The sequence below is a fragment of the Mobula birostris genome, chromosome 6, assembly GCF_030028105.1.
Source record: "Mobula birostris isolate sMobBir1 chromosome 6, sMobBir1.hap1, whole genome shotgun sequence".
NCBI lineage: Eukaryota > Metazoa > Chordata > Chondrichthyes > Myliobatiformes > Myliobatidae > Mobula > Mobula birostris.
In genome coordinates this window covers 172,843,135-172,867,471 of record NC_092375.1, presented here as the reverse complement: position 1 = coordinate 172,867,471, position 24,337 = coordinate 172,843,135, and the positions used below count along the sequence as shown (strand labels likewise).

The 24,337-nt window shown below is 39.8% G+C and overlaps 1 protein-coding gene across 3 annotated transcripts in view; it reads right to left on the bottom strand.

The window, feature by feature from the left end:
* Positions 1-24,337, bottom strand: part of dcaf17 (ddb1 and cul4 associated factor 17) — a 66,345-nt gene that overhangs the window by 5,201 nt on the left and 36,807 nt on the right. For 2 of the 3 annotated variants that reach the window (XM_072261928.1, XM_072261927.1), the window contains exons 9-15: positions 20,980-21,087; positions 16,462-16,567; positions 16,223-16,365; positions 15,353-15,462; positions 14,588-14,675; positions 13,352-13,432; positions 5,299-5,454 (exon numbers count right to left, since the gene is read on the bottom strand). In XM_072261928.1, coding sequence (XP_072118029.1) covers positions 5,299-5,454; positions 13,352-13,432; positions 14,588-14,675; positions 15,353-15,462; positions 16,223-16,365; positions 16,462-16,567; positions 20,980-21,087 — 792 coding nt within the window. The remainder of the gene's footprint in view (positions 1-5,298; positions 5,455-13,351; positions 13,433-14,587; positions 14,676-15,352; positions 15,463-16,222; positions 16,366-16,461; positions 16,568-20,979; positions 21,088-24,337) is intronic. The other variant, XM_072261929.1, reaches the window with a different exon arrangement.

The following is a 24,337-nucleotide window of genomic DNA, read 5'->3' as shown; positions in this document are numbered from 1 at the left end:
TTGATCTTTTTCATTTGTCTTTTCACATAACAGCCTGATTGTAAAATCAGCAATGTTTTAAATGGTGTAAGATCCAATAATTCTTTGAGATAATAATCGCTATCATTCCATTACCTCAGTCAACCTTATCTATGCTAACATTTTACAGTACCATTCCTACAAATTAATATAGTGGCTGTTATTTGTCTAATAAGCAATCGTTTAAAAATATTTTTGATGCCCCTTTTTGATTTACTGTGGAGTAAATATTTAGTACTAGTCCATATTCAGCTGTAGAAGTAGCATCTGAAGTTGACACCCAGAATATTGTGGGCTGAAGGGCCTGTAATGTGCTGTGGTGATTTGAAAACTGATGTTCATTCATATTCAGAATAATAGAAAGTATTAAATTTATATTAGAAATTAACTTCATTATAATGAAATATTTTGCTTCTCCAAGTCCAACCTACATCTACATACATATACATACATCACTATTGAAGGTTACGAGTGTGAGCAAGCAAAGCACCTGGGGCTCAATTAGTGATACTTTGATCAGTTATTAAGAAGCACATAAAAGTGCTTTTTAACTTCTTTGTTTTGATTGAGGAAATGCTTGTTCACTTGAATCCGAGAGGGACCCACATATTGTGGGCAGGATTACGAGAGCTGTTAGGAGTGGTTTAAACTAATATGGTAGAGCGATGGGAACCAGTATGATAGAGCTGAGGACGAGCCAGCAGGTTTACAGGTAGATTATGGATGCAACATGAATGTAAGGAAGGACAAGCCAATGACTGGGTACAAATGCAGACAAAGAGTTATGTTGTACCACAGAGGCAAAATTCAAAACAGGGAATAATGCAGGACTGAAGGCACCGTATTTAAATGCGCACAGCATTCGGAATAACGTGGACGAACTCGTGGTGCAATTACAGATTGATTGGTATGATGTTGTGGGCTTCACTGAGTCGTGGCTGAAAGAAGGCATAGCCGGGAGCTTAACATCAAAGGATATACTTCGAATCTGAACGACAGGCAGAAGGCATAGGTGGTGGGGTGGCTCTGTTGGTAAGAGATGGAATTACATCTTTAGATAGAGGTGACAGGGTCACAGAATGTTCAATCTTTGTGGGTGGAGTTAAGAAACTGCAAAGGAAAAAAACATTATGGGAATCATATTCAGACCTGTAAATGGTAGTCAAGATGTGGGGCTGAGATTGCAAAGGGAGCTGGAAAAGGCATGTAATAAGGGTAATGACACAACTGTAATGGGGGATTTCAGCGTGCAAGAGGATTGGAAAAATCAAGTTGGTGTCAGATCGCAAGCGAGAGAGTTAGTTGAATGCCTATGAGATGGCTTTTTAGAGCCATTTGTGGTTGAGCCTACTTGGGGAAAGGCTATCTTAGATTGGGTGTTGTGTAATAACACAGATCTTATTAAGGAGCTTAATGTAAAGGAACCCTTAGGAGGCAGTGATCATAATATGATTGAATAACATTGCAATTTGAGAGGGAGAAGGATAAGTCACATGTATCAGTATCACAATGGAATAAAGGGAATTAAAGAGGCATGAAAGAGGAACCTGCCTAGGTGGACTAGAGGAGGATACTGGCAGGGATGATAGCAGAACAGAGATGGCTAAAGTTTCTGGGAATAGTTCACAAGGTGCAGGATAGATATGTCCCACAGAAGAATTTGTTCTCAAATACAGGTGTCCCCCGTTTTTCGAACATTCGCTTTACGAAACCTCACTGTTACGAAAGACCTACATTAGTACTGTTTTCGCTTTCAGAAGGTGTTTTCGTTACGAAAAAAAATTCAGCGCGCGACAAAAGGCAGCGCGCGCCCCGAGCAGCCGCTCTCCCCCTGATTCGGAACTGCTTTGCTTAGACACATGCCTGTGAGCAGCCGTTTGCAAGATGAGTTTTATGGTATCGGAAAAGCCTGAAAGAGCTCGTAAGGGTGTTACAGTTAGCATAAAACTAGACATAATTAAGCGTTTCGATCGTGGTGAACGAAGTAAGGACAAAGTGAGTTTGGCTTGAGGAAGCTGATGAACATGATGTTGAAGAGGTCCATCACCAAGAACTGACAGGTGAAGAGCTGATGCAATTGGAAGAAAAAAGGATAACAATTGATAACAATGAGTAATGATAAAGTACGACTTTAATTTTAAAAGGGTACGTCGGTTTAGGAGATATTTGCAGGATGGTTTGAGTCCTTATTAAAGAACTGTGTGATAGAAAAATGAGCGAGGCTCAGCAGTCAAGCAGGCCTTCCACATCAGCTGACGAACCTCGACCTTTGACATCGAGGTGGGCAGAGATAGAAGAAGATGAGCTGCCTGCTCTAATGGAAACAGACAAGATGACACCCCAGCGTCCCACCACCCCAACCCCCAGGCCACGGACAGATACCGATACGCGGAGAATGCAACGGTAGCCGGGAGGCACACAGCACATCTTTAAGAAAAAAGCCAAAATAAACATGCTAATTAATTAGGTGCCACCGACACGTAATTGTCGGCCCAGATCGGAGACGACGCAATCGGAAATCGGCACTGATCTGGGCCGACAATTATGTGTCGGGCAGCACCTAATTAATTAGCATGTTTATTTCGGCTTTTTTCTTAAAGATGTGCTGTGTACCTCCCCGCTACCGCTGCATTCCTGCATGCTTCGCGGCAATGTATCGCTCGGCGGCCTGAAGGGTGGGGGCCACTGCACCACCCAAACTCCGACTCAGCCTAACACACCATCATCAGTGTGCTCGGCAAGCTATCTTCCTGATTCCCGTACGTGATACCACACTGTACATACATTATTTCTACTTTATATAGGCTGTGTATTTTTACGTGTTATTTGGTATGATTTAGCAGCTTCATAGCTTAAAGGTAACTGGAGAGAGTGTTCTTGCCAACAGCGCTTGCGTGAGATTTTCTGCCAACAGCGCTTGTGTGACGTCTTCACTACGGAGAACAGTTCAGTAATGATTGTGGAAAAGTATTTCTACTTTATATAGGCTGTGTATTTATCATATCATTCCTGCTTTTACTATATGTTACTGTTATTTTAGGTTTTATGTGTTATTTGGCATGATTTGGTAGGTTATTTTTGGGTCTGCAAACGCTCACAAAATTTTCCCATATAAATAAATGGTAATTGCTTCTTCGCTTTACGACATTTTGGCTTACGAACCGTTTCATAGGAACGCTCTACCTTCGGATGGCGGGGGAAACCTGTAGCAGGGGTAGGCAACTGTGGCTGACAAGGAAGTTGAAGTCTGCATGAAAGCCAAGGAAAGTTAGTTAGTTAGTTAGTTAGTTATACTTTATTGATCCTGGAAAAGGCATACAAGGTAGCAAAAATCAATGCGAAGTTAGATAATTAGGAAGCTTTTACAATCCAAACAAAAGGCAACAAAAAAAAAAACAAGAAGGGAAAGGATGAAATATGAAGGCAAACTACCCAATAATATAAAGCAGGATGCTAAATTTTTTTTCAGTTATATAGAGTAAAAGGGAGGTGAGAGTTGATATTGGACCACTGGAAAATGATGCTGGTGAGGTAGTAATGAGGGACAAAGAAATTGCAGATGAACTTCACTATGGAAGACACTGGCAGTGTACCAGGTCCAACAGTGTCAGGGAACAGGAGTGAATGCCATTGCTATTACAACGGAAAAAGTGTTAGGCAAACTCAAAGGCCTTAAAGTGGATAAATCAACTGAACCAGACGGACTATATCCCAGAGTCTTGGGGGAGATTGCTGAAGAGATAATGGATGCATTGGTCGTGATCTTTCAAGAATCATTTGATTCTGACATGGTTGTGGAGATCAGGAAGATTGCCAATGTCACTCCACTCTTTTAGAAGGAAAATTATAGGCCAGTTAGCCTAATCTCAGCGGCTGGGAAAGTGTTGGAGTCTATTATTAAGGATGAGGTTTCAGGTTACTTGGAGACTAATGATAAAATAAGTCAAAGTCAGCATAGTTTCTCTGAAGGGGAATTTTGCCTTACAAATCTGTTAAGAGGCATTTGAGGAAGTAACAAGCAGGGCAGTGGATGTCATTTACTTAGATTTTCAGAAGGCATTTGATGAGGTGCCATAAAATCCTACGGCATTACGGGAAAGATACAGGCATGGATAGAGGAATGGCTGACAGGCAGGAGGCAGCGAGTGAGAATAAAGGGGGCCTTTTCTGCTTGGCTGCTAGTGACTAGTGGTTTTCCTCAGGGGTCAGTATTGGGACTTCTACTTTTCACATTGTTTGTCAGTGATTTGGATAATGGAATCGATAGCTCTGTGGCAAAGTTTGTAGATGATACGAAGATAGATAGAGGGGTAGGTAGTACTGAGGAAGCAATGCTATTGCAGCAGGACTTACACAAATTGGAAGAATGGGCAAAAAATTGGCAGATAGAATATAGTGGTAGAAATGTACAATAATGCATTTCAGTAAAGACGAACAATAGTGTGGACTATTACCTAAATGGGAAGAAAGTTCAAACATCGGAGGTGCAATGGGACTTACAGAAGGTTGATTTACAGGTTGAGTCTGTGGTAAAGAAGGCAAATGCAATGTTGGCATTTATTTCAAGGAGTATAGACTACAAAAGCAAGGAGATAATGCTGAGGCTTTATAAGAAGCTAGTCAGGCCGCACTTGGAGTGTTGTCAACAGATTTGGGCCGCATAGCTCAGAAAGGATGTGTTGTCATTGGAGAGAGTCCAGAGGAGGTTCACAAGGATTATTCTGGGAACGAAGGGGTTAACACATGAGGAGTGTCTGGCAGCTTTGGGCCTGTACTCACTGGAATTTAGAAGAATGCAGGGGGATCTAATTGAAACCTACCGAATGCTGAAAGGACTAGATAGAAAACATCCTCTCCATGTCCACCCTATGGTGGGTGTATCCAGAACTAGAGGGCACAGCCTCAAAATTGAGGGGTGACCTTTTAGATCAGAGGCAAGGATCAATTTTTTTAGCCAGAGTAGTGAATCTGTGGAATGGTCTGCCACAGACTGTGGTGGAGGCCAAGTCTATGGGCATATTTAAGGCAGAGGTTGATAGTTTCTTAATCGGTCAGGGCATCAAAAGATATGGTGAGAAGGCAGGTGTATGGGATTGCGTGGGATCTGGGATCAGCCATAATGGAATGATGGAGCAGACTTGATGGACTGAATAGTCTAATTCTGTTCCCAGTTCAGTGCATGGTATGCCACAAGTCAGACAAATATTTTTGTAAAACTTCAACCACGCAACTAAAGAACCAATCCATAAAACCCATAAACTAATTACTAGTCATACTTACAACATCCCATGGTTCCTTTAATGAAACGCTCTTAATCAAAGTGCCTATTTGGTTGTCATAAAAATCAAGACGTGCATTCCCTTCATTGTCCGTTGGAGCTACTGCCAGAACGGTCAACAATTCAAGCTCATCTTCATAGTCTACCATTTTAAAGATCTTTTAAAAATGAAACAGAGTAAAGAGTTCATTCATAATTAGCATTATCTGATAACTTTAATAATACATATACAGAGAACAGCAACTCACTATTACTCTGTATAAACTTTGTTGTATGACAGTATACATTCAGTGTTGTATAATCTTATAACCTGCCTCAATTTAACTTTCACATATTTTCATGATTTATAATGTTCCAATATTGCCTTTTTAAACAAGATCATGGGAATACATTTAACAATTCTATTTGACTTAAAATTAAATCATGGAGAAAGTGAAGAACTTCTAAGTATATATTCATTGAACAGGCTCAACATAACGTATGCTAAATTTATCAGGTTATATTTTGTATTATTAATTGAAATATAAGAACTTCTACCCACGACTGTTCAGAATGCATATGCTTCATCCAATTTGGTATCCGGCAAAAATTGAAGATTGAAATGCAAATTAGAAATAAATACAAATTAAACAACATTATCAAGTGCAATGATATTTATTTTCAATCATATGCAAACATCAACATGCTCAGATAGCTGCACGGTGGCGTTTTAAGATACAGAAAGCCTTTACCAACCTGAATTGCCATCCACAAAGGTCTAAATGACACCTCTGTATGCAATGCAATAATTTTTAATTTGCTGTTTCTGCTAATGGAATCAACTAAACTTGGACTTGGCTTCTGAAAAGATAATCAGGTCCAGAATTCTGTATAAGATGCTTTAAACAGGAAATGGCAGCAGGCCACTTTGTACACAGGTCCACCTTACCGCATGAAGACTATGTACAAAAAGGCCAATCCTTTGTCATTGAAACAGGGTAGGTCATGGAGCATAGGGCCCTTGGAGGTGGGAGAAAGGGGTCATGCTGCAGAAATTTTGGGTCAGGGAGCATTGTGCCAAAGAGTTGGAGGTTGTTCATTATCCAGAGGTCAGATCAGGTGACCTTGGGCATCGGAGCATGGTCGCGAGAGTCTGCTGAGGTTCTGAGAGTCTGATGGAGATCGCCAGCAAGAAGTGGACTTTTAACAAACATTAGATTTGGCAGTCCATAACGTAGTTGGGTCTATCTATCAATTGCAAAAAGACAATGTATGGTGGTATCCAAAAAGAAGGAGAATCCCGTCTGCAGGCTGAGAAGAAACAGGGAAGACATAAAACAAGTACAGAACTTTTACTACTTAGGAAGCTGGGTGACATCAGATGGCAGGTGCGACTTAGACATTAAAAGAAGAATAGGGATGGCAAAAGCCACCTTTACGAAAATGAAGAGTATAATGACCAACACTAAACTAGGCATGACAACCCGCCTCAGAGTACTGAAATGTTACGTTTATCCAGTTATGTTATATGGCTCAGAATGCTGGACAATATCTAGTAACATGAGGAAACGAATTGTAGCAGCAGAGATGTGGTTTTTGAGGAGGATGCAAAGAATATCATGGACGAAATGTATGTAACGAGGATGTCATGAACAGCGCAAACACAAAAAGAGAAATAATGTATGAGATCATGAAAAGGCAACATAACTTCATTGGACATGTGATTAGGAAAGAGGAGTTAGAATGCACGGTAATTATGGGAAAGATTGAAGGGAAGAAAGCAAGAGGAAGACAAAGACAAATGATGATGGAGACAGCAGCCAGAGAACTGGAAATGAATACCAATGAATTGATCCACTTGACCCGAAACAGGAGTGTGTGGGCCATGGCAGTCAAAGCTCAAACTGGGCACAGCACCTGATGAAGATGATGAATGTAGTTGGATCTGCATTTGGACTTTGTCATCTGTAGACCCCACTCAGTGAAGATTGATACTATCACCACCTTGCTGATCATCAGCACAGGTGCATGCAAGGCTGCATGTTTCAACCCCCCCCCCCCCCGGTTTTACTCATGATTGTATAGCTAAACACACCTCCAATGCCAGCTTCAAATTTGCCAATGATACTACTGTTGTTGGATGTATCACAGGTGGAGATGAGACAGCTTGCCAGAGTGAGACGGGACATCTAGTTGAGTGGTGCACCAGTGAAATTACAGAGCTGATTATTGACTTCAGGAAGGGTAAAGGAGGGTGAAAATCTGACAGACTATATTGGGCGGGGGGGGGGGGGGCGCGGAAATCAGCAGTGGAGAGAGTCAGCAGCTTTAAATTCCTTGGCATTAACATATTGGATGATGTGAACTGGGCACAGCACATAAATACAATCATAAGGTAGGTGCTACTTTCTTGGTTCAGCTTGTCATTGAACACTAACAAACTTCTGAAGATATCCAGTTAAAAGTATCTTCAGAAAGTATCCTTTTCCTAGGGTGGCAATGGCTAATATGAGAGGGCATAATTTTAAGGTGACTGGACGAAACTATAGGGAGGATGTCAGAGGCAAGTTTTTTTTAAAAAAAAGCACAGAGAGTGGGAAGTGCTCTGCCAAGAGTGGCGGTAGAGGCAGATACAATAGGGACATTTAAGAGACTTTTGGCACATGGATAAAAGAAAAAAATGGAGGGCTACGTGGGAAGGAAGGGTGAGATTGATCTTGAAGTAAGTTAAATGGTCCGCACAACATCATTGTCTACATCATGTAATGTTCTATATTCTATCTTGACTGTTGCTTGATAGTCTGTGATAGGAATTCAAATGCCAGGAATACAAGATCCCCATCATCCGGGCCATGCCATCTATTCATAGCTAACATTGTGCAAAACGTACAGAAGTTTGAAGCTTTTCACCAGCAGGCTCAAGGATAACTATTTCCCTTCAACAATTTTGGTCTTGAACCAACTAACAAAACCCTAATCATGACAGTTTAGCAACTGAAAGACCACGTTGATCATCTTGCACTAAAATGGACATTTTTTGTTCTAATTGTGCTTTTTTTGTAAAAATTATGTGAAATTTATGTTTAATTAATGTTTTTTATGAATGCTGTATAGATGATGCAATGTGCCTGTGCTGCAGCTGCAAGTGTGTTTTTTCCATTCTGTCTTAAGCATACATGTACTTGTGCACATGACAATGAACTGGACTTTGACTTCATAGAACATCCAGGATGTGGAAAATATTATACATTGTACTAACTTGTGAAACTACTGCATGAAAGGAGATGGGTGCCCACCAGACGAGGTGATAAGTGAAGCAGATAGTGCAGGAATGCTTGCTAATCACTCCCCTCTTAAACATCATGGTATGGGGGAATGGCCCCTTCGAAAAAAATCAAAGATTCAAAGCATATTTATTATCAAAAAATGTGTAAATTATAAACCTTGAAATTCTAAGGTTGCAACCCTAACCTCGCCATCAAACCTGCAGATAAGGGGGGTGCTGTAGTAGTCTGGCACACCGACCTCTATCTTGATGAGGCCCAGCAGCAACTTTCAGACACATCCTCTTACTTACCCCTCGAACAGGACCGCACTAAGGAGCACCAGGCCATTTTCTCCCACACCATCACTACCTTTATTGACTCTAGAGATCTCCCATCCACCACCACCAACCTTGTAATTCCCGCACCCTGTTTCTACCTCCTACTCAAGATCCACAAACTCGCTTGTCCAGGTAGACCCATTGTTTCAGCTTGTCCGTGCCCCACACTGAACTCAAATCTGCATACTTCGACTCTGCTTTATCCCCCTAGTTCAGTCGCTTCCAACCTACACCCGTGACTTCATCCACTTTGCTTCCAACTTCCACCCTGCCCTCAAATTTACTTGGTCCATTTCCGACACATCCCTCCCCTTTCTCAATTTCACTGTCTCTATCTCCGGAGACAGCTTATCCACTGATGTCTATTATAAACCCATGGACTCTCACAGCTACTTGGACTATACCTCTTCCCACCCTGTTACTTGTAAAAAATACTATCCCCTTCTATCAATTCCTCCGCCTCCGCTGTATCTGCTCTCAGGATGAGGCTTTTCATTCTAGAATGAAGAAGTCCTCTTTTTTCAAAGAAAGGGGCTTCCCTTCCTCCACTATCAATGCTGCCCTCAACCACATCTCTTCCATTTCACGCACATCTCTTTTACCCCATCCTCCCGCACTGTACCAGGGACTGAGTTCCACTTGTCCTCGCCTACCACCCTCACCAGCCTCCACGCCCAGCACGTAATTCTGCAAAACTTCTGCCATCTCCAACAGGATCCCACCACCAAGCACATCTTTCCTTCCCTCTCACTTTCTGCTTTCCGCAAGGATTGCTCCCTATGCGACTCCCTTGTCCATTTGTCCCTCTCCACTGATCTCCCTCCTGGCACTTATTCTTGCAAGCAGAACAAGTGCTACACCTGTCCTACACCTCCTCCCTCACTACCATTCAGGGTTATGTGGTTGAGCAATGAAACTCTTCTGCATCAACTCCTCTCCAAAACGCTCACTCCATCTCCAGCAGCGATACCACTAACTCGGTCTGCAACCCCAACTCGAACATGCTGCACCTCACAATGCCCTAGCATGGCTCATCTCCCCAACCACCCTTGCTTCCACCTGCCTCCTCACTGTCTGCTGCAACAGTTCACCACAATTTGCTTAAGAAAAGATGTTAAAAATAATGTTTTTAGTCCAAACTCTTGCCTCACCAGTAAGCTGTTGCAAATCTTCGGTAGTGCCATCTTATAACAGCGGAGCTTGTGTCACCCTAGTTGATAAGTTGCACCTGAACGGGAGGGGTAACAGTATTCTTGCAGGCAGGTTTGCTCAGGCTTATCAGTGAAAGTTAAATTAAGATGGGAAGCACAGCAGCAGTGCGGGGGGTGGGGTGGTGGTTGAAGAATGGTGGGGACAGAAATGTGGAGAATAAATCAAGTAAGTGGGGGCAGAGCACTTTAAGGGAACATTAGAGTCTCAAGTGCATTTACTTGCATTAAAGGTAAATCACATGACTTTATAGCATGGATCAGCATTTGAAATGATAATGCAATTGCAATCACAAAAAAGGGTTATAATAATGGGCATTTTAACTACCTCAATATTGATTACAATTGCCTTAGTACCATGGGCTTGGGTGGAGAAGAATTTGTTCAGTGCATCTTAGAAAGCTTCTGAAATAATAGGTTGAGAGCCCAACCAGAGACAGAGCAGTACTCGATCTTATCTTAGGAATTGAAACTGGGCAGGTAGTGGAAGCGTAGGATGGGGGACACGTTGGGAACTGTGACCATATGCTGCAAGTTTCAAAGTAGTCAGGAAAACAAGGCATTTATGGAAAAAGCTGTACTGACTACAGTCTGGGTATTACATTATTCAGGAGAAAGTAAGGGAAAAAGTAGAAAAGGCAGTTTCTCAGCTCTCAAAAAAAAGAGATGAATTTGTAATATTGGAGATTACTAAGATCAGCCAGTGTTCGGTCTTAACAGTTATGGTGGATGGGTACAAGAATAACAAAAATACCATATACCAGGGGTTCTCAATCTTTTGTATGCCATGGACCAATACTGTTAAGCAAGAGATCTGTGGAACTCAGGTTAGGAACCCCTGCTATATACTGAAGCTGACACTGTGGATCCTCAACTAATTATGGATATAACAACTGCATCTGGTCAAGTAAGCCATGTGCATATCAAGCTCCAATCTTCTTGTAACTCAACAGTATTGAATGTGTTGCATGAATTACATTGATGTTTGCGCATTTATAATAGTGACCAATTTTGGATGAAGCCAGAGTCCCACTGTAGATGTATGTTAAAACTTGACTACACTGACCAGTTCAAATGTTTGTTTCACAGACAAAAGATGATTTTGTTATGATTGGAATTTGTCCAACATATTTGATAAGTTTACAATGCAGCATCCCCATTAAGACTCTAACGAGATGGTTTCATTTAATTCACCTAGCACACTAAGCCTGAAGAATGTAACACTGTGCATCTTGGTTTTTAATTCAGGGTTGGAATCTGATTTAAATTTTGGCAAGTTGGATGAAAGAAAATGACTACTGAATGTTATTCTTTCTTTTGCTACAAACTCTGAAATAAATTAACTTATTTTGCTTTAATCTAATTACAGATCCCATCAATGCCTGTAGAACAAAACAAATTTGAAAAAATGTCCAGTTTGTGGTAATTAGATTTAAAAAATCAATTTCATATGAAAAAAAACAGTAAATATGCAGAAGTCACTTATTGGGAGTCCATTATTAAGTACAAGGTTTCGGGATGCTTGGAGACTAATGATAAAATAAGTCAAAGTCAACATGGCTTCTGTAAAGGGAAATCTTCCCTGACAAATCTGTTACTCCACTCTTTTAGAAGGGAGGAAGGCAAAAGAAGGGAAATTACAAGCCAGTTAGTCTAGCCTCAGTGGTTAGAAAAGTGTTGGAAGCTATTATTAAGGATGAAGTTTCAGGTTACTTGGAGACTAATGATAAAATAAGGCAAAGTCAGCATGGTTTCTCTGAAGGGGAATTTTGCCTGACATATCTGTTAACAGGCATTTGAGGAAGTAACAAGCAGGATGGACAAAGAAGAGGAAGTGGATGTAATTTACTTAGATTTTCAGAAGGCATTTGATAAGGTGCCACATATGAGGCTACTTAAGATGGTGTTACAGGAAAAAAACAGGCATGCATAGAGGAATGGCTGTCAGGCAGGAGGCAATGAATGGGAATAAAGGGGGCCTTTTCTGGATGGTTGCCAGTGACTAGTGTTCCTCAGGGGCCAGTATTGTGATTGCTAATTATCATATGGTTTGTCAATGATTTAGATAGTGGAATTCACACAAAATGCTGGAGGAACTCAGCAGGCCAGGCAGCATCTATGGAAAAGAGTACACTCGGCGTTTCAGGCCAAGACCCTTCAGCAGGGATGCAGTGGAATTGATGGCTTTGTGGCAAAGTTTGCGGATGATATCAAGATAGGTGGAGGGGGAGGTAGTGCTGTGGAAGCAATGTGATTGCAGCCAGACTTAAACAACTTGGAAGAATGGGCAAAAAGTTGGCAGATGGAGTACAGTGTTGGGAAATGTATGATAATGCGCTTTTGGTAAAAGGAACAAAAGTGAAGACTATTATCTAAATGGGGAGAAAATTCAAAAATCAGAGATGCAAAGGGACTTAGGAGTCCTTATGCAAGACTCCCAGAAGCTAATTCACAGGTTGAGTCTGTGGTAAAGGCAGCAAATGTAATGTTGCCATTTATTTCAAGGGGAATAGAATATAAAAGCAAGGAGATAATGCTGAGTCTTTATAAGACACTAGTCAGGCCACACTTGGAGTATTGTCAACAGTTTTGGGTCCTTATCTCAGAAAGGATGTATTGTCATTGGAGAGAGTCCAGAGGAGGTATGCGAGGATGATTCTGGGGATGAAGGGGTTAACATATTTGGAGTGTTTGGCAGGTCTGGGCCTGTACTCACTGGAATTTAGAAGAATGGGTGGGGATCTCATTCAAATCTACCGAGTGTTGAAAGGATGAGATAGGGTGGATGTGGAGAGGATGCATCCTCTGGTGGGGGTATCCAGAACTACAGGGCACAGCATCAAAATTGAGGACGACCTTTTAGAACAGAAATAAGCAGGAATTCTTTTTAGTCAAAGAGTGGTGAATCTGTGGAATGGTCTGCCACAGACTGCGGTGGAGGCCAAGTCCGTGGGTATATTTAAAGCAGAAGTTGATAGTTTCCTGATTGATTGGGGCATCAAGGGATATGGTGAGAGGGCAGGTGAATAGGATCTGGGATCAGCCATGATGAAACGGTGGAGAGGACTCGATGGGTGGAATGATCAAATGTCTTATGGTCTTATTTGGAAGGGTCTGGGGTGGAGAAGGTCTGATAAAGTGCTGAAGCATTCAATTGGCAGGTGACAGAGACAGTTCCAAAAACAAAATTCTCTTCTATCGTTAACAAATATTGAAGGAAGAGAAAACAAATCCAATGTGTTGTTATTCCAACTTTGCAATTACCTCATACTGATCATCATCCAATTCAGAAAACTGTCTTTTCACAACTCGGCCATAGGCCGTCACCGTTACTGAGTTCTCTACCTGTAATAGCAGAAATATTTAGAGAAAGGCAAGCATTTTTCTTAAATATGCAACAGCCTTATACTTTCCAAACACTACCATACAAACAGAAAATCTTTAATACAACTTTAGAATACCTTCAATTTTCACATTTGTATTGTGACATTTTTATGTTGTACAACAGTACATTTTTGTATACTGAGTATTTTTAAATTTGGTATACATTTTGATTGCATAATGATTTTACAGTGGTACTTTCCAATTACTGTCATGACAGCCCATATTTAGGAAATGGAGAACATTGTCTAGCTTCACTTCCTGAGATTTTGCCTATGGAAAACAACTGCCGATAATTGTGAACACGAGAATCTGCAAATGCTGGAAATCCAGAGCATCACACACATAATGGTGGAGGAACCCTGCAGGTCTGCCTTGGCCCAAAACAACGACCGTTTATTCATCATCAAAGATGTTGCCTGACCTGCTGAGTTCATCCAGTACATTGCGTGTGTTGCCTATAACTGTGGTTCACTTTCCTATTTTTGTCTATTTTGAGCAGGATTAGTGTTGATTGATTCTAATGACATTCAGTGTAAAATTATGCTGACTGAGCTTCCATATATTTCCAAGTAAATGTTTAATTATATTGATGTAGGTTCACCTGAAGTACCTGTTTGTAACAGGGAAAACTAAGTGGCCCACAATAGGAGACATTACTTAATTATACTGTTACCCCCATTATGTATTGCGAGAAACTCCTCTACCATTAACTCTGTCAAATCTTGGACGGCCTTTAATACATGTTTACATGGCATGAATTCTGCTAAATATTTCGATTTTATCAAGGACAAATATTATTTAAACAAGTTTCAGTATATCTTGGATTCAACCCATCAAGAAAACCGTGTTTACATAAAACATTATTCCTACAGGTAAAGGCAAACACAATTATTTCCCCATTGCTATGCTCTGGCTAGGGTATCAACACCAATGAACCAATGCACACTAAAAACAGATATACAGAGGAATGGAACACCTGATAAGAATGGTGGCACTTGCCATATGAAAGGAAGTCTGCATCTCCGTGAATTTCCAACCCTTCTTTTCCCAATCTACATATGAACCAATTTAACTTATAGCGCAAATAAAAATGTAAAGATGAATGATATTGGTTACCTTTCTTTCTCTTTTAGATAAAATAGTAAAGGCTTGTAAAACCTGCCATCTTTGCTCATCTTCAGATTTTTCAATCAACTGCAACACACTGAGGAACATAATGAACAATGATGTACAACGCAAAGAATGGCAGTGTAAAATATTTCCTTTATATGATAAAAGGGATATATTAATAACCTAGATTTTAAATTCTTAAACAGTACTAAAACGTGCATAGCATTTAAACATCCACAACACGTTACCAATAATGAATTAGTGGCAGTTATTAAGTCTTTGGATTAAGGTGAACTATCTTAAAATAATTACATAAACACCTGACTTAAAAAACATTTTGAAGAAAAATTAAGTCTAAGCCATATGTTTCTTCTTCTGATGGCACCTTTTCCTCAAGGGCTAGGCATAACAATACTTGAGGCCTGTTTACCGTTTGGTTTCAAATTATTTCACATTCCTCTTAGGCCTACTTACCTAATAACTAAAGAAATTTTTTCCTCTTGACATATCTAATGGCACCTACTCACTTAATCCATGAATATTATTTATAATGTCCCAACCAATGCAAAGTAATCACAACGGAAGTATGATATTGTTTATATTTGTATTGGTTTTCTCTTCAACATTTCCCCCAGGAGGCTATTTTTCCAATAGAAATCTTCCTTAATCTATTTACCACAACCTTCCATTTAAAGAAGCATGGTACATTGACGATAATCCAAGGCTTTTTCCTTTGAAAGTAATAGTCAACGCACGAGCTGATGAATTTACTTAATCTGTGTTGGCCCAATATGCATGATCCTTCCTGAGTCATCCGGATGGAAATATATCCAGTCGGTTTCCAATGAAAAACTTTGCATCTCTTGAATTCCATTCTCTGCCTAAATGGAAAAAAGTACATTTCACAATTTAAATCCAAGATTATGTTCACAAAAAGACCAGATCTGAGTGCAAAAACTTAAGTAATCTTTGAGATTAAAAAAAAAACACTTTTGAATGTAGTTATTACACCATGCCATTTTACTTCGGTGGAACTCTCACACCATTATACAAGTATTGTTCCCTTTCACACATCACAGGTTGCCCTCTGCACAAACCAGCATTACAATTATGTGAAGAACAGAATATAATTCTCATTTACTCTTCTGAAGGTAGAACTGTCAATCATAACGCAGAGAAAGCCAGTTAAGGAAGAAGGTGTGGAAAATCTCATCGGTACAAATACAAAACTGGAAAAACGGAGACTAGAATGAAGCACACTTAGGAAGCTAAGTGTAGAGAAATGCAGTCTTCAGCAATTCCTCTCATCTGGCAACATATTGTACTCTACTCCATCACAGGTATTCCCTTAGTTCTTTCTACTCACTTCATTGCAACAAAATCTTTGATTTTGAACTTTCCTTCAGTCTGGTTCATTAACTTGGTTTCTCATTCTAAAGCAGGGGTTCCCAAACTGAGGTCCACGGACTCCTCAGTTAATGGTAGGGGGTCCATGGCATGAAAAAGTTTGGGAACCCCTGTTCGAAAGATACTGTCTGACCTGTCGAGTTTTCCAGCATTCTTAATTTTCAGACTGTTGAGAATATACTATCAAAATACAAAATCATGTTGCGCAATAAGTACATAATTGTGTTACATTACCAATTTTTTATCCTTTAGCGAACAAATATGGTAGATGCCCTTCTGGTTTTGCTTATTAGGTGTAATGATGTAATGCCAGGGATATCCTCCAATCTGCAATGCACTTTCAAGACAAGCCACTTCAAATAGAATAGGTGGACAATCTGTAAAAAAAATATCTTTTGAGTTTATATCACTAATGATCTACCTGTGAATCCCAATTTGGATAATACAGATATTTTATTTTCATTAAAAGATACCTGTTATGTTAATATTACATGGAATTCCAAATGGAGCTGCACCTACAATCCCAGTTGTGTTGTTCCATTCACAGTTTTGGCCAAGAATACATTGTTTCTGTGTAAACTGTATAAAAGACATGGGAATTACTACTTATGCTTCAATTCTACCTTACAAACAGAAATATTGTGTTACAGATTGTTTTGCCTTTTGAGATTGTATATTTTCAAAGTCCATTAAAAACATATCACCTTACTTGGATTTTCTGTGTAATCATAAATGATTCAATTAAGAAATTTCTAATTGTTATGGAATTAATACCTGTTAATCATCTTATTCAGTGAATATAAATTATTTAAAAATACAGAATAACTTAATCATATTTTGTAAATGCTATAAATATAATGAAAATTATACTAGTGAGTTGTTGATCTACCGATGGAAATCTAGCATTTTTTTAAAAAAGTGAAATCACTATCAGAGTTGCACCAATAAAACACATGAAATTGAAATCTGGAGATAAAAGTAATCACCCATCATCTTGTCCAAATTACTGTCACACTTACCAGTTGAATCAGCAAGTTAAGGGCTCAAACCTCAGAGTTCAAACCTAAGATTTGGGGGCACATTTTAGATTGATGGCTATTGTATTTATATGGATTATTCTTTCTATGAGATTTAAATTAAAGGAAGATCTGCTACACAACGGAGTATCCTCATAATTAAAATCCAATTTCTTTTGTCTCATTTTCATAATTTTACACATCAGATACTACTTCTAATTTCATAATAATAGTTGTGATAGTTTGGCAATTTAATTACTCATTTCATTATCCAGTGTTTTTTTTTCTATCGATTTGAAAGAGCAGATAAACAACTAATGTGCAAAAGACACCAAACTGTACAAATACAAAAAGAAAAATAAAAAGAATAAATAAATAAGCAATAAATATTGAGAATATGAGATCAAGTCAAGTCAAGTTTATTGTCATTTAAACCATAAGCTCATAGATGAAGAGTCCTTGGAAGTCATAGGTTGTGGGAACAGTACAGTTCAGCCCCCTCTGGCTCAAGAGCCTGATGGTTGAGGGATAACTGTTGCTGAACCTAGTGGTGTAGGTCCTAAGGCCCATGTACCTTTTTCCTGATGGAGGCAATGAAAAGACAGCATGGCCTGGATGGTGGGGCCCTTGATGATCAATGCTGGTTTCCTGCAACAGCACTCTTGCAGATGTTCTCAATGGCGGTGAAGATGTTACCTGTGATGGACTGGGCTATATCAACTATTTGTAGGCTTGCCCATTCAAAGGCATTGGTGTTTCCATACCAGGCTGTGATACAACCAGTCAATATACTCTTCACCACACATTTATAGATGTTTATCAAAGTTTTAGATGACGTGCCAAATCTCCACAGACTTCTAAGAAAGTAGAGGCGCTGCCGTGCTTTCTTCATATTGGCACTTACATACTGGATCCAGAACAGATCCTCTGAAATAATGCCGAGGAATTTAAAGTTGCTGACCCTCTCCAACTCTGATCTCTGATCCCTGGATAAGGACTGGCTTATGGGCCTGATGAAGGGTCTCGGCCCAAAATGTTGACTGTTTACTCTTTTCCGTAGATGACACCCGGCCTGCTAAGTTCCTCCAGCATTTTGTGTGTGTTGTCATGGATGTCTGGTTTCCTCCTCTTGAAGCCATTAATCAGCTCCTTGGTCTTGCTGACATTGAGAAAGAGGCTGTTTCTGTGGCACCACTCAGCCACAATTTCACTCTCCCTCCTAAATGGTGATTCGTCACCAGCTTTGACTCAGCCAGCAACAGCGGTGTCATCAGCAAATTTAAATATGGCATTGAAGCTATACTTAGCCTCAAAGTCATGGGTATAAGGCGAGTAGAGCAGGGGACTAAGCACACAGCCTTGAGGTACAATTGTGCTGATGGTGATTGTGGAGGAGATGTTGTTGCCAATCCAAAATGTTAGGGGGTCTGCGAATGAGGAAACCGAAAATCCAGTTGCATAAGGAATATTGAGCCATAGGGGTTGGAGACAATTGATTCATTCTGAGGGGATGATAGTATCGAATGCCAAAGTATAGTCAATGAAGAGCACCCTGATGCATGTTATCTTCACTGTCCAGATGTTCCAAGTTTGAGTAAAGAGCCAATGAAATGGCATCTGCTGTCGACCGGTTGAGTTGGGACAAAAGGTCCAACTCGACCTTCTCCACCATTCAATAACATCATGATCGATCTTTTAATCTCAGTGCCCCTTGCCTGCACTAATCCTTTATCCATTGAGTCCTTAATTATCAAAATTACATTGATCTCTGTCTTTATATATTCAATGTGCCACCACAACTGTTAGTAAAGCAACCAACATAATCAATGATCCCACCCACCCAAGACATTCTCTTTTCTCCGCTCTCCCTTTGGACAGAAGATGTAAAAGCCTGATAGCATGTACCACCAGGCTCAAGGACAGCTTCTATTGCAATGTTATAAGGCTATTGAATGGTTCCCTACTATGATAAGATGGACTTTTAACTTCACAACCAACTCATATGACAAACCCCAATACCAGGCAATATCCTGGTGAAGACTTGCACACCCTCTGTCTCAAGTATTTACTTAATTAAGGAGACCATACTTGCACATATCATTCACATGTAGCCTCGCTTTACTGAAGCCCTCTGCAACATACTATTATACTGACCTAAATGTTTGCACATTAACTTATATTGAAATCGTTTTCTCCAATACTGAAATCCTCTGCAATAAAGACAAACATACTATTTGCTTTCCTAACTGTTTTGCACATTAACTTTCTATGATTAATGTACAAGAACATCAGGTCCTTCTGAATATCAACAGCCTTCAATTTTTCATTGATTAATAAATAAAGGTTCCTTTTTTGTACCATAGAGGATGACCTCATTTTTTTCACATTTGTAAAACAAATGCCTTCGGTGCTCATTCACTTAGGCTGGCAACAACTGCTTTAAGTCTCTGTGCATCTTTCTCACATTCCACACTGTCACCCAACATACTGGATAGCAAACCTGGACATGTCCCTTGGTCCATTCATTCAAATCACTCATTCAGATTATGAACATGTGGGTCTCTGTGGTGCACCGCTAATTGCAAAGTTCAAACTTAATTTATTAACAAACTACATATATGTCATTATATACAACCCTGAGATTAATTTTCTTGTGGGCATACTCAATAAATCTATAGAATAATAACCCTAACAGAATCAATGAAAGACCACCCAACTTGGGCGCTCAATCAGCTTCCCAACCGGCAAAACCTTGGTTATTCTTACTCTTTATTGTCTTCTGTTAAACGATTTCCCCAAGCCCTAATCCTGATGAAGGGTCTCAGCCCAAAATTTCAACTGCTAATTCATTTTCATAGATGCTGAGTTCCTCCAAAATTTTGTGAATGTTGCTGTTTTTTGATTTTGTTTAATAGCATCTTGCATCAGATTGCATTTTATCAAAGGCCCTCAGAAAGTACATCTACAATATTCCCTTATTTATTCTGCCAGCTACAAATTCAATATAAAAATAATATCAAGAGTTATCTTCCTTTCACGAATTCACAATGATTCTGGCCGATTCTATTATTTACCACTTCCTTCCAGCATTTTCATGTTGCAGGTGTCAGGCTTACGCACCTCTAATTCCCCAATTTTCTCTCACTACTTTTCAAATACATTTGCTATCTTTCAGTCTGTCAGAACCATTCTACAGTTGGAGGAATTTGGGGAGTTGACATACTGTCTCCATACCTACCTCTTTCCAAACCTTGGGGTGCAGGTCAATAACTCCCATGAAAGAATTTAAGATCAATTAATTAAATAACTATGAAGTAAAAACGTTAACCTTCAGTAAGACACACAAAAAATGCTGGTGAACGCAGCAGGCCAGGCAGCATCTATAGGTAGAGGTACAGTCGACGTTTCGGGAAGGGACTCGGCCCGAAACGTCGACTGTACCACTTCCTATAGATGCTGCCTGGCCTGCTGCGTTCACCAGCATTTTTTGTGTGTTGCTCGAATTTCCAGCATCTGCAGGTTTCCTCGTGTTGAAGCTTCAGTAAGAACCATGACGCTACATGAAGGTCATGGAAATAGTTCATCTGTGTCTTGTACCTATCTGACTCCTACTGCTTCAGGATCACAACAGTGGAACTAAAATAACTGATCGTCAAAATGGCTACTCAATTTCAATGCAACTGGCTATTTAGTCAAGCTGGTAATCCGTCAACAAATAAAAGAGAACGTAACCTATGGGAAGAGTACTTACTTTTCAAGATTTCCAGTCATCTTGATTAATATATCACCGCTGCACTCAGAGCAAAAATTATTCTTTTTTTCTTAAAAAAAAAGGCTTTTCCTCCTGACATCACCATTCCTAACAATTTAATATTAAGCAAAACTTTATTAAAATATTTTGCATACCTTATCAATGACAGGGTGCTAACCCAGCAGATAGAGCACTGAGCAATACACATTGCATTTTCACTTTACCTTTTCAGCAATCCATTGAAAACTGTAGAGCTTGACCAGGCCCACACTGTGTGTCACAATGAGTAAACCCTGAGAAACAGTAGCATCTGTTACATTGTTTCCAAAGATCTATGAGGAAATGAGGAATAATATACTTATATCTCTTTTAAACTACATTATGTCAATTTCTATAGTACAATTTAACATTATAACTGAATTCTACCTGTCATCTTTTTACAATTAATACCGCAAAGTTGACATTAGTTTTCTTATCAAGGATTTAACTATATTGCTCTACAGGTCTAATGCTTCCCACAGTACAAATATCCAGGATATAGATATTTGGGGGAAACAGTGTATTAAGGCAACTACCACTCTTAGGAATAAACAATTTGTTTATGATGATTTTGAGTTCTACTACAAGGATCACAGGAAGATACAGGACAGAAACATTCAACCTAAATAATTATGTTAATTGTTCTAACAACTCTTTTCCTTTAATTATTGAATTAGTTATTACCCATTAACATTATGCATATAATCAGAAACATTCCCAATTTATCTCTGATTATCTTCTTAATTCTTATGATCTCATCATATTACTCTTATTGGTATCTGATGGAAAGCCTCATGCTTTACATATTTCTTCATTATGGTTACACTTTTGTCTTTGATATATTCTCCAACTCTGCCCTTCAATTCTTGTACAAATTACTTAAGTTTGTACTCTATATTTTCAAACTAAAAATTTAACATTTCCAAGGATATACATTGTATCAAAAGGACAGGCATGTAGGCTAGGGGATGAGGTGGTTCTGTTGGTAAAAAATGAAATCAAATCCCTAGAAAGAGGTGACAAAGGATCAGAAGATGCAGAATGGCTGTACGTAGAGTTAAGAAACTGCAAGGATAAAAAGGTCAATCACAAACAAGAGAAAATCTGCAGGTGCTGGAAATCCAAGTAACACACACAAAATGCTGGAGGAACTCGGCAGGACAGGTAGCATTTATGTAAGAGTAGTCAACATTTCTGGCCGAGACACTTTATCAGGGTAAAAGGGTCCTCACAGGAGCTATATACAAGCCTCCAAACAGTAGCCAGGATATATGCTACAAATTATAATGGGAGATAGAAAGGCATATCAAAAGCGCAATGTTATGATAGTCATGTGAGATTTCAATATGCAGGTAGATAGGGAAAATCAGGTCGGTGCTAGATCTCAAGAGAGAGAATTTGTAGAATGCCTATGAGGTGGGTTTTAGAGCAGCTTGTGGTTGAGTCCTAGGGGAAAGGCTATTCTGTAATGGGTGTTGTTAAATGAACTGGATTTGATTACAGAGCTTAAGGTAAGGGAACCCTTAGGGGCTAATGATCATAAAATGATAGACTTCACCCTGCAATTTGAGAGGGAGAAGCTAAAGTCAGATGTATCAGTATTACAGTGGAATAAAGCGAATTATAGAGGCATGAGTGAAGAGCTGGCCAAAGTTGAATGAAAGGGGACACTAGCAGGGATGACTGCAGAACAGCAATGGCGGGAGTTTCTGGGAGAAATTCAGAAGGAACAGGATAGATACATCCCAAAGTAGTAGTATTCTAAAGGTAGGATGACACAATTGTGGCTGACAAGTAAAGTCAAAAACAACATAAAAAGCACAAGAGAGGGCATGCAATAGACCAAAAATTAGCAAGAAGTTAGAGAATTGGAAAGCTTTTAAAAACCAACAGAAGGCAACTAAAATAGCTTTAAGGAGAGAAAAGATAAAATATGGTAAACAAGCCAATAATATCAAAGAAGATACAAAAAGTATTTTTCAGATATCTAACAAGCAAAAGGGAGGCAAGAGTAGATATCGAACGACTGGAAAATGTCTCTGGAGAGGTAGTAATGGGGGTCAAGGAATTGGTGGACGAACTAAGTAAGTATCTTGCATCCACCTTCATTGTGGAAGACACTAGCAATATGCCAGGAGTTCGAATGTCAGGAGGCAGAAAGAACACAGTTGCAAATACTAGAGAGAAGGTAACACACACAAATGCTGGAGGACCTCAGCAGGCCAGGCAGCACCAACGGAAAAGAGTACACTACCACTGTACTTTTTTTTCCCCATAGATGCTGCCTGCCCTGCTGAGTTCCTCCAACATTTTGTATGTGTTGCTTGGATTTCCAGCATCTGCAGATTTTCTCTTGTTTGTGACCAGAGAGCAGGTGCTTAGGAAACTGAAAGGTCTGAAGGTAGATTATGTCCCTTGGACCAGATGGACTACACCCCACGGTTCTGAAAAAGGTGGCTGAAGAAATTGTAGAGGTATTAGTAATGATCTTCCAAGAATTATTTAATTCTAGCATGGCTTCGGATGATGGGAAAATTACAAATGCTACTCCACTCTTCAAGAAGGGAAGGAAGCAGAAAGAAGGAAATTATAGGCCAGTTAGCCTGACTTCAGTGGTTGGGAAGATGTTGGAGTCGATTGATAAGGGTGTGGTTTCAGGGTACTTGGAGGCACATGATAAAATAGGCCAAAGTCAACATAGTTTCCTTAAGGGAAAATCTTACCTGGCAAATCTGTTGGAAGTCATTGAGGAAATAACAAGTAGGATAGACAAAGGAGAATCAGTGGATGTTGTCTACTTGGATTGTCAGAAGGCCCTTGACAAGGTGCCGCACATGAGGCTGCTTAACAAGATAACATTCCATGGTATTAATTACAGAAAAGATAGTAGTATGGATAGATTAGCTGATTACCAGGAGGCAAAGAGTGGGAATAAAGGGAGCCTTTTCTGGTTGGCTGTTGATAAGTAGTGGTGTTCCACAGGGGTCCATGTTGGAACTGCTTCTTTTTGTGTTAAATGTCAATGATTTGGATGACCGAACTGATGGCTTTGTGGCCAAGTTTGTGGACAATGTAAAGAGAGGTGGAGGGGCAAGTAGTGGACTTTCACGAGAATGATTCTGCAAATGAAAGGGGTACTGTATGAGGAGCATTTGATGGCTCTGGGCCTGTATATGCTGGAATTTAGAAGAATGAAGTGGGATCTCATTGAAACCTATCAAATGTTGAAAAGCCTAGATACAGTGGATGTGAAGAGGATGTTTCCAATAGTGGGGTAATCTAGGACCAGAGGGCACAGCCTCAGAAGAGAGGGATGTCCATTTAGAACAGCGCTAAGGAAGAATTTCTGTAGCCAGAGTGTAGTGAATTTGTGGAATTCATTGCCACAGGCAGCTAAGGAGACTAGGTCATTGGGTATATTTAAGGTTGAGGTTGAAAGGTTTTTGATTAGTCAGGAGTGAAAGGTTATGAGGAGATGGCAGGAGAACAGGGTTGAGAGGGAAAATGGATCAGCCATGTTGAAATGGTGGAGCAGACTCGAAG